General features: G+C 39.1%; 1 protein-coding gene across 1 annotated transcript; it reads left to right on the top strand.

Annotated features, from left to right (window-relative positions):
* Positions 1 to 162: 162 nt before the first annotated feature.
* Positions 163 to 10,760, top strand: LOC307266267 (transcription factor BTF3-like). Its single transcript, XM_080048243.1, has 6 exons — positions 163 to 214; positions 964 to 1,032; positions 1,117 to 1,230; positions 8,728 to 8,929; positions 9,030 to 9,089; positions 10,366 to 10,760. The coding sequence occupies exons 2-6, from the start codon at positions 964 to 966 to the stop codon at positions 10,410 to 10,412; spliced, it is 492 nt and encodes a 163-aa protein (XP_079904369.1). The 5' UTR covers positions 163 to 214; the 3' UTR covers positions 10,413 to 10,760.
* The last annotated feature ends 972 nt before the right edge of the window (positions 10,761 to 11,732 follow it).

Below are 11,732 nucleotides of genomic sequence, written 5' to 3'. Positions count from 1 at the left end.
TATATTTCAAAAAATAAGTAATAAGTAAAATCAAATTGAAAACACAAGAAGAATTCATAGGAAGAATTAGAAAAACATTGTTGTCGATGTTAAAAAAGTTGAAAAACTGAGGACACATCCGGCTAGTTATCCATCTCAGTGCGTCACTTCCTGTCTTCGCTCCTTTCTCCGAGCTTCTCTCGTCTGTGTGACCCGCGTGTTTACACACTCCCAGGTCAGTTCACGTCTCTACAGGCTTTTAAGCTGTCTCGGTTTCCTACAATTTTAACATTCAATGGAGGAAATAGTTCCCTGGGTTACATCATGAGCTAAAGTGCGAAGAAAATGTCATCAATACTTTAACGCTGGCATCAACTTGAAGAGGCCCAAGCTAGCTGTAGCTTGACTTGCTAACTAGCCGGTAGTTCAGTTGTCATGATTTCGGAGAACCAGGTCAAAAAAAATAAGCTTCCCTGTTTCGGAGGATGAAAGGTCAAGAGTGAACACACAGCACATATTCTCGTTAGAGCAAACTTAAACAAGTAACAGTGAAACTAACACATATCTCTTCTTTTTGCGTTGTGAGCCTAACTTAGCCATTCACTTTAGCTGGCCACCTCTGTCTGATTCATGCAGAACTTGAGTCGAGACTAAAAAGTGTGCTGCTATTTTTGGGCTTCTGGCAGCTGTACATTCTTGTTAGTTTGCTATGCGAACACGCAAAATGACGGGGCGGATTTTTTTGGGAGTTTTAGAATTAGCACATTTTAATTACAACCCCCTATGCTTCCAGTGACCTGTTGAAACCACACATTAGGTGCTTACGCTTACATCAATTTCATATGAATCACTTATAGTGTAGAATTACTGGTGTTTTAATGTCTTCCAGCTCTGTGTCCAATTAGATTTTTTCCACCCCCCAAATAACTGAGATTTGTGAGCAAACATTACATTTCATAACGTATATGTGCTGTGTCTTCTCAGATGAAGGAGTTCATAATGAACCAGGAGAAGCTCGCCAAACTGCAGGAGCAGGTCCGCATAGGCGGAAAGGTAAGTTTGAATGTTCTATTTGTTCGTCTGTCTTTGGGTGATGTCATGTGTTCCTATTTTAAAGCTCATTGTTGTGCTCTGTAGGGATCAGCCCGCAGAAAGAAGAAGGTGGTGCACAGGACAGCTACTGCAGATGACAAGAAGCTGCAGTTCTCCCTTAAGAAACTGGGAGTCAACAACATCTCTGGCATTGAGGAGGTACAGGAAATTATTTCTAAAATGCTTTCAGTTTAATGTTATACGCAATGCTGTAAGGAATCCAGGCAGATCAAAAATCAATCATCAAAAAAACATTTTGTGCCTTTATAGCATACTTATGCATACGATCGGTCAACTATAGGCAATAATTGACAAATCAATCAGATTCAACTAGGTCGGGGACAGCTCTAAACTTTACTACATGTCCTTTCAATTTTTCTCACTCACTTTATGATTTCAAATGATTCAAAAATCGATCATCAAAAAAATATTTTAGGCCTGTTATAGCATACTAAGGGGTCACTCACACTAGGTCCGCGGCCCCGTGCCCAAGCTCATTTGCATACTAAAGTCTACAACGTTTGGCTAGTGTGACCACGCCATCCGCATTCCAGCACGGAACAGCCCCTTGGCCACGGCACACTTGGGAGAGGTGTGCCGTGGCCAAAGTACAGATGCTAATGAGATGACACGCGCACAAGCAAGCGCACAGGCGGTGTTCCTGACGTGAATTTATTAACGATGCATAGTCCGTTAACGTCCGCTGCCTTACTAGTCACCACTTGGACTTGTAGCTACATACAATGTGTGAGAATTAACGTGTGTGTAGGCCTAGGTGTGGGCTAATAAAAGACAGAGAGCTAAATAGGTGAGTGCAGAAAGCAAAGAAAAAAGGTTTTCGTGTTTACTCACGTTCGTCAGATGATTTTTTTCTTTTTCCTCCCGTCAGCTGTCATAATAATGCCTTTACGCATGGCGGTTGGGACGAACCCAACACAACACACAGCGGGTGATAAGGAAACAGTAGCCTACACTAAGGTTTAACAAGAAACTTTATAAAGACACTTAAAAAACGATCTCTGCCCATACAAAAAGTTCTGACTTGGATTACTTGATAGAGCGATCGATGTGTATAAAACCATCCGGTACGTATGGTCTGATGACGGGCCGTTATATTAATAATAAACAGCGTGCTGCACAAATATTAGACTGTCCACCGCGACCTATTACGTCAAGGCTACATTTTAAAAAAACAATAGCTTAAGGATTCTCGTTGCTCTAATGTGGAAGTGGAATATTTGATGCAAATTTGGCCAGATGAAAATATTCACAAACAGTCGTATAGCCTACAAGTAGACTAAGCTCCAAATCCTAAACGCGCACGGTGACGTAGGCAAGGTTCAATCGTGCCTAGGCCACGAGCAGTGTGACCACGGGCCAGTGGGGGGAGTGGGAAGGGGGGAATCGTGCTGAATCTTCCTGCAGCACGGAACAGGCAAACGGCCCTAGTTTGAGTGGTCCCTAATGGAAATTATGTACATATTATATATTTACATAAAACAATAAAAAGTGACAATTTTATTTAGCAGAAACATAATTCCCTGTGCATAATACAATTTGAGGTTCAACATGTCCACTCACTGCATAGGGTGGTATAGGCATATGCTATATAGTTTAATTATCCCCGATTTAAAACTTAAAAACACATTTCAGACCACTGTCCCATCATTGTAAGCTGATGTCCTCTTGAGGGGCACAGGCCGCTCTTGACTAGCTGGTTGTGTCTTCTGGCTTTCCTGTGTTGAATGATGATTCCTTGAGTGATCCATCGACTGAAATTCCTGATGATCTCAAGTATTCTGACAACCTGTTAACTGGTGTACACTCTTGAAAGTTGTTTCCAAGTGTGTGTGATGTGTCTTAAAAGTAAACGTCTGTTCTTTTATTATTAACAAGGTAAATTCTTAGTCGGGGACAGTTCTAATTTGTTTGTTGTGTCGCACGATTAATACCCCCGCTATGTCGCAGTGCTGTTCACTTCACATGTGAACCGTTGAGCAGAGGTAGAGCTGAGCCGGTGAAAGGTACGTGTAAAAATGCCTATTTATGAAGGAAAAAAGACCATGGAGAAAGGTGTAAGAATCCGGATCTAAGCCTCAGTATTTATTTGAGTAAATTGACAAGGCATGTTCACAGGACAGGAAAGCAGGAAGAAGAGCAGTCCTTCTCTGGATCACAGTATTATATTGTCTAACACGTCTACTGATTGGTTAATTCTTGTTGTCAGGCAGATTTCAGGGTCCATCCCACTTGTTCTTCTTCTTGACCGAAACCAGATATCATGAAGTTTACCTCCTCCAGCCTTGAGAAGTTACCCAGACTTTGTTCTAACATTTCCTCTGCCTTAGGAATGTTGCTATCTCATGGGACATCAGCTTCAGTTTTATGGCTAGTGTCTGACTAGTGTCTGACTATTGGTGTCCAAGCACCAAGGAAAAAGTGAGAACACTTATTCAAGTCAAATGTGACGAATATATCAATTGTTTAAATGATTATATACTGGTAAATGCCAATTAATGAGGGGGGGGGCATAATATCATACAAATTAGAGTTATTTTTCCTAACAAAACCCTCAATAAATACGTTTCTAACGTATTTTTAACTAGGAAAAATATAGTTTGGGACCAAGCACTACACGCTCAGTCCGCTCGTAAATCATCCACACACAATTGGGTAAACACTAAAAACCAGACCCTCAATATGTGCTAGTTAACCAACAAAAGTAATCACCAACATAGACAACAATGAAAGGAAAATCAGTGAGTGATTCAGAGGGAAATATTAGACTTTGTTTTACATTTGTCAGAGTAAAAACAACACTAAACAGTTTAATTACACATTCTAATCCTTCTTGACTAGTGGCATTAGTTAATCGGCACAGCACCTAGAATGGGTCTAAAAAACAGATGAAAATATCCACACTAGGCATTAGTAATTTATCATTTCATCTAGTTTCAATTTGTTTACTAAATTCATACAACTCCATGGTAGGTATTGACAGTAACTAATCTCAGTCTGGAATTAAAAGGGAAATACAAGATTAGACAATACATTGATTTTCAAATGACTAACACAAAACACACGTCAGGGGTTCAGAGTCAAATACAAAGGGTTTACATTTCTAAATTCACATAAGGGTGATTTATTCGTCAATTTCCAAAACCCATATAGGTGATCAAGGGTCATTGGCTCTGAGAGCACAGTCAGGTGCATACATTTACTTTAAGATTGGGGCCTTATCAAAAGAGGGCAGGACACTTAAGCAGTGATAACATTTCTTAACAAAAAATTGGTTACGGCTTTTGTCTTCGTAGACAATTAGTTTTAACTTATCTGTTTTTAGAGTCAACACTTGGTTGCAATTTATTTATTTAACCTCTTTCAAAGGAGAGGTCTGTGGAGGAAGGTGCACAATGTGTGAGTGGTCTCCAGACTTACATAATTTATTTATAAGTACGTTCAATTTACTTGTTTCACCACTTGGGTTTAAGCTCACCTTCTCTGTGAATGTGAACTTTGACCCGCACCTACCCTCCTACCTGTAGGTCTGGAGTTGTGTTAGGAGTTGCCCCTGGCACAGCAGGCTGCAACACAAAGCTTGAGACAAACAATTAGTACAGACAGACAATTAGCACAGTTAACATCTTATATCAGTTAATTTGCCGACATCAGAAGAAGGCACGTGACCTCCCGCTCCTGATGTCCTTGGCTTAGGAGCACTTCATGTGTTGTGTTGTGAAGTGTGTGTCTGTATGTGTATGTGTGTGCGTGTCGCTCCTGGAGATGCTGTCATTGAATGGGCAGCGGGGTGTCAGTTAGCTTACATAACCTATATAAAACTCAATTAAACAATAATAAAAACTGAAAAAGAAAAACGTAACTTTTTGAAGTCCCTCAATTGGAACTGACTAAAGTCCCTTAATTGGAGCAAATCAAGTCCCTCTTTTTGGACACACGTAACTACATGAACCTTAATGATACCAAAAAAGAAATAAAAGTAAATCAACCTGTGGATTTATTCAAAAACCTAAAACATAAATGTGTCACCCTCCTTTCGTGAAGGGAAAACAAAAACAGTCTGCTATTAAAGTCAAAAGTATCCTAATGTGCTTTAAGGGTCAATTAAGTTAACCTACAGCATCTACTCGTTATCTAATTTGTAATGGCACAAGGGCAATAACCAAGTAAGGTTCAAATAAACTTATCTCTGTCTGAATAAAACTGTATTCAAAGGGGAAACACAGGGCCAAATAATAAAATAAAACAAAACAAAATAAAATCCAGGGGAGAGACGATGGGGCCTCAACTCTAGGATGTTATGTCTCTGGTGGCTTTGAGCAGGCAGCAATTGGTTCTGCATTTTGTGGGCAGAACTGGCTTGTAGCAGGCACAGGAGATTCATCAGTCTTCCTCTTGTGATTCACTTTTCACTTGTATCGTATTAGTCCATGGCGTCCACATCGCTGGCTGTGGGATATTGATCACGTAGCACTTTCCATAGTTCATTGCGAAACACAGTGAGGTGTTTTCAGAGCTCTCTGATCCTTGCACAGAGAGAGTCACTTGTGTCTGTAGACGTCTGTGTCTTGTGGCTGGAGGCCAGATGGGGTATCTTCAATGTCTGTGTCAGTGGTCAGGGTTGATTTGGCAGTGGTCAGGCACCCAGAGGCTTCTTCCTCTTATTCTTTCAGATGCTCCACAGTTCTTTGCAAATCATTATCAATATCCTATCCATCGGTGGAGGTCACAGTGTCGTTAATCATATGAGGGGAAAGCATTTAGCTGTTCAGTCCTGAGTCTTTGCTCAATGTATCCAATAATTTCCCCATCTTGTTCAGAGTAGTTTGAGCACAGCTAGGAATGTACGGGGGAGGGAAAGGTTAGGGATCATCCTGCCCCTCATCGTCTGTTTATCTTATCAATGTGGCTTTTTTCCAGGGAGGGAATGCTTTTTGCCAGGTGGAAAGTATCCAAACAAAGAAATAAAAATAAAAATAAGAGTGTTCCCCTATGAATTAGAATTATTAATTAACTATAGATAAACTAATCAGCCAAAAACTAAGTTATCCTGCCTTTGCAGTGTAACTAGCTTTAAGAACCACACAGCTGTCCACTGAACAGGCGGGTTCTGCAGAAGGGATAAAAGAAAAGAAAGTTAACGAAACCTATAAAACACAGTAATATTGATTACTTTGCAGTTGCTCTATTCGTGAAACATGCATTTTGAGGACCCTAGCAGGGACGAGGCACACAGGGACTGAGTGTGTCTAACTAACTTTTCCCTCTTTTTCATTTTCAAAAGAAAATAAACAAAAATTTTCGAACCCACCTTTAATGTTCACACATCAAAAGCGAGTCTAATAACCAGACATCAATGCGTCTGTGGAGTACCTTTAATTTGAGATATTAGAACGCTTTAAAGGAAAACAAAAAATAAACACAAACAAAACAAGCAACTTAGTGCACCTTTAATTTTTCCCATCTTCTTTATCTACTATCAGGGCCCTATTGCATGAAATACCACAACGGGTGTATTTAACCTTATTAAGATGAAAGGGAACCTTTAATTTAGACCTGGTTTTACCTCACAAAAACATAGCTGAGTGCACCTTTAATCCTGCATAAGGTTAGGGCAGATTCAATTTTCTGAAAGAGAAACCTCAGAGTGTGGTCTCAAACTGAATTTACACGAGTGCCATATATGAAAAGGACACAATCGAAACAACTATAAGGGATTATAAACTTAATTTAAACCTTTTAATCTGATAACAGGCATTAGTCCTGCCAATAGTGTTACTGTTGCACATATCCAACTCACAGGCTGTGTGTGTGTGTGTGTGTGTGTGTGTGTGTGTGTGTGTGTGTGTGTGTGTGTGTGTGTGTGTGTGTGTGTGTGTGTGTGTGTGTGTGTGTGTGTGTGTGTGTGTGTGTGTGTGTGTGTGTGTGTGTGTGTGTGTGTGTGTGTGTGTGTGTGTGTGTGTGGTTAGTTGTTAGACGTTTAAGGTATTTACATGCAGATACAGAGACGTACAGTTAGTGAAATGCTGGCGTAGAGAAAGAAGAGTATATAAGATGGTTTCCGCACAGTGTCCATACATAACTGGATGTAGCCACACTTGTCTTACAGTGTCCATACATAACTGGATGTAGCCACACTTGTCTTACAGTGTCCATACATAACTGGATGTAGCCACACTTGTCTTACAGTGTCCATACATAACTGGATGTAGCCACACTTGTCTTACAGTGTCCATACATAACTTGATGTAGCCACAGCTGTATTACAGTGTCCATACATAACTTGATGTAGCCACAGCTGTATTACAGTGTCCATACATAACTTGATGTAGCCACAGCTGTATTGTTCGGATGCAAAGTATGGAACGCAAATAATCAATTTAATAGTTTCTTTCATCTAGAGTTATCACCTTATTGTGTGATAACGAAGGCAGTTTATCGTACCCAAAAATTATATACACTTTAATCATTTATCAAAAACGTAATATAATGGCCCTCTGCATTAGGGAAAATATAAATAAGCCAGCATTTCACACAGGAAAGGAAGAAAACACAAATAGAGTAAGGGAAAAGAGGTAGTTACTTACTTGCCTTGTCAATTTCCTCAGACAAAAATAAAGAGTCTATACTTACTAAACATAAACAAAAATCTACAGAATTCGAGGTTATGAAAACAGAACAAACAACCACTCAATAAAATTTGAAATAGCCAATTTCAGAAACAGGCGTTTCTGCTCACCTCTTTGATTTTCCATGGAGATTGAGTGACCGGGTTCGGAGTCCAGACAGGCTGCTGACCATTCAAAACCTTCTAAAGGCCTACTTCGTTTTGTTATAAATTAAATTAACCCCTTCAAGGCATCACGTCGGGGTCACCACTTGAAAGGTACGTGTAAAAATGCCTATTTATGAAGGAAAAAAGACCATGGAGAAAGGTGTAAGAATCCGGATCTAAGCCTCAGTATTTATTTGAGTAAATTGACAAGGCATGTTCACAGGACAGGAAAGCAGGAAGAAGAGCAGTCCTTCTCTGGATCACAGTATTATATTGTCTAACACGTCTACTGATTGGTTAATTCTTGTTGTCAGGCAGATTTCAGGGTCCATCCCACTTGTTCTTCTTCTTGACCGAAACCAGATATCATGAAGTTTACCTCCTCCAGCCTTGAGAAGTTACCCAGACTTTGTTCTAACATTTCCTCTGCCTTAGGAATGTTGCTATCTCATGGGACATCAGCTTCAGTTTTATGGCTAGTGTCTGACTAGTGTCTGACTATTGGTGTCCAAGCACCAAGGAAAAAGTGAGAACACTTATTCAAGTCAAATGTGACGAATATATCAATTGTTTAAATGATTATATACTGGTAAATGCCAATTAATGAGGGGGGGGCATAATATCATACAAATTAGAGTTATTTTTCCTAACACCGGTAGTTTGAAAGGAATTGGAAAAAGTGAAAAATGTCAGAGGCCTGTTCTCTGCCTCAGGCCTTTTTAACCCATGTATATATGTATTTTTTTTAAATTATTTAATAATTTGAACTCTCCCCTCCTAAATAAGCAAAATAGAACATATTCAAGACTAACCCCAAACTCCTTTTTTTCTTCCCCTTCCATTTCTGTTGTGTTCCATCGTAGGTGAACATGTTCACAAACCAGGGAACAGTGATCCACTTCAATAACCCCAAAGTCCAGGCTTCCTTGGCTGCCAACACGTTTACCATCACAGGGCACGCTGAGAACAAGCAGCTCACGGAGATGCTCCCAGGAATCCTAAACCAGCTGGGAGCCGACAGTCTGACCAGCCTCAGGAGATTAGCAGAGAATCTGCCCAAACCAGGTGCCTACAACACTCTAAACTGATCTCTTTGTATTTATCTGTAGTTGTGTGAGCTGTCTATCAACATGTTGCTGTGTGTTCTTCTTCTTCCCCCTCATAGCTGGAGACATGAAAGCCCCCATGGTCGCTGTTGAAGAGGAGGAGGATGATGACGTTCCAGGTGAGCACATTTTCACATCTCCTTTTTAAAACATTGGTTTCACTTAAATATATAATATACTTTAGCATTAAAGAACCACATTATTAACAGTCCAGAACAGGCTGTCCTACATGTTCGCATTCATGAGATGGTTAAATAGTTGATAATAACTTGTATAGCAATACAATGTGACAATTGTATTAAGCATAATTTACATGATTCCCAGTGCATAATACAATCTAAGGCTCAACATGTCACAACACACCACATAGTGGTATAGTCATATATAAAATGTTTTCATTATCCACGATTTAAACAAAAAAAAAATTTAGACCACTGTCCCATCATTGTAAGCTAATATCCTCTTGAGGGGCACAGGCCGCTCCTAACTGGTTGTGTCCTCTGGCTTTCCTGTGTTGAATGATGATTCCTTGAGTGATCCATCGACTGATATTCCTGATGATCTCAAGTATTCTGACAACCTGTTAACTGGTGTACGCTCTTGAGAGTTGTTTCCAAGTGTGTGATGTGTCTTAACCAGGTTAATTCTTAGTCGGGGACAGTTCTAATTGGTTTGTTGCGTCGCACAATTAATACATCAACCGCTATGTCTCAGTGCTGTTCACTACACATGTGAACTGTTGAGCAGAGGTAGAGCTGAGCCGGTACTTTGAAAGGAAGTGGACAAAGCTAATAACTTAAAGGCCTACTTCACCGGTTTGAATATGAAGGTGAATTGAATTCTGAGATCCTATGTAGTATAAATGTGCAAAAAAAATTAAAATCGGTTCATCCTAGCCTGAGAAAAGGCAGAAAGAGTGTTTTTTTTAACCCTATATTTCTCCTTCTCGTGACATCACAGAAAGAGAAATATAGGGTTAAAAAAAACGTACTTGTAAATATTACTGTGATGTCACAGTAAAAGACATCACAGTAATATTTACAAAGTAAGTTTTTTTATTTTAACCCTATATTTCTCTTTCTGTGATGTCACGAGAAGGCCTTGAGAAGGCCTTTTCTCAGGCTAGGATGAACCGATTTCAATTTTTTTCGCACATTTATACTACATAGGATCTCAGAATTCAATACACCTTCATATTCAAACCGGTGAAGTAGGCCTTTAAGTCTCACTATATTAAAAAGAAAATTAAAAAGCGTTGGCTGACTTTTGTTGTTATATTCCTATTTAGTTTAGTTTTATTTGCTGGTTAAATAAATCTCATTGAGACAATTACTGATCTTCATGTAACTGCTTATTGACCTGCATACTTCTATACACATCTTTTTCTGTTTTCAGATCTTGTTGAAAACTTTGACGAGGCTTCAAAGAACGAGGCAAACTAACAAACACCATCAAACATATCAAGGCTCTTCTTGACTCCCTGTTCCTTGGCACAGCAGCATTTTGTAATTGTTCATCTGTTATTGCTCTGTGGCTACAAACTAAATGTTTTTTTTAATTGTAACCCTGGCAATTTGGCTAAAACAAGAAAAATTACCTTTTTATGGCAACTGTTACCTTCGCCGTTTGTCTGATTTGCTTCGTTCTGCAATATAAATTGAATTTATTTAATTCAGTGGAATGTGCAAACCTTTCTCTTCCTCATGCTGCCTCTCCTGCACTGTGATGCCCACACATCCAAACTGTATTGGTGGAATAAATCATGTAATAAAAATAACAAAAAATTATAATCCTCCAACTGTTTTTTTTTTTTTTTTTTTTTTTTTAGTATTTTTTAAAGAAACATGTTTACTTTGTTAGGGAATAAAAGACACCTAACACCTATTGAGCCATTCATTTCCAGATTGTTAGCTGGAGCATTACATCTGTACCAACAAAAATGAACATGCACTGTCAATGGAAAATGGTCTGCCAGACCTCTTTTTCAATGTGAAACAGGAGCTGGAGTTACTTCTCCCTCTGAGATGCTAAACAAATGTTGTGGCACCAGGCCTTTATAGATAACTGTATCTGAACATCCATATATCATTGAAACTGGTGGAAATTACGACACTTTAGCTTCCAAAAGATTCAAATATTCTCCTTTTAACATAAGCACTAACATCAAGTGCTCTGGTGTTACACGTTAGGTAGTGTCACCTTTTGGTGCCACTGAACATCAACTGGCATTGTATCTGTGATAATCCATATGTTTTCAGTTCAGCCAGAGGTGCTCAACATTCATTTAATGATGGTTTCCTGCGTAGAAGGGTACAAACAATTATTTCTGAATCCGGAGCCTAAAACAAGTCTTATTCACTGAAATACTACTGTATGTTATAGATGTTAGGACTGTCGACCCCCTTCTTAGACAGCCTTGACGTTTTGGTATCTGGACTGTAGTGACATTCGAAATGACAGTGCAGTGTAAAGTTAAAAACAAAAAATGATTTCATTTTGGGAGTTAATAATTGAGTAAGACATTGACATCAATGGAACTTTGTGGCTTCTTTGCCCGCAATCATCTGATTCTCAGGGAAAAGGGGATTTGAGTGACTAAAATCCATCTGAACTTGAAATTGCATCACTTTAGAAACTGTCTTGGTTCATGGAAAGTGGTGAAAATCCTTTTGAGCTACTTTTAAATCTACAACAAAACTGAAACTAAAGTCTTAAACACTTAAAGAAAGTATATAAAAAATACATAACTTGTTAAAATTCCC

The sequence above is a fragment of the Ammodytes marinus genome (assembly GCF_949987685.1).
Source record: "Ammodytes marinus genome assembly, chromosome: 2".
Classification (NCBI taxonomy): domain Eukaryota; kingdom Metazoa; phylum Chordata; class Actinopteri; order Uranoscopiformes; family Ammodytidae; genus Ammodytes; species Ammodytes marinus.
The sequence above is the reverse complement of the archived record's forward strand: the minus strand, read 5'-3'. Positions and strand labels throughout refer to the sequence as shown.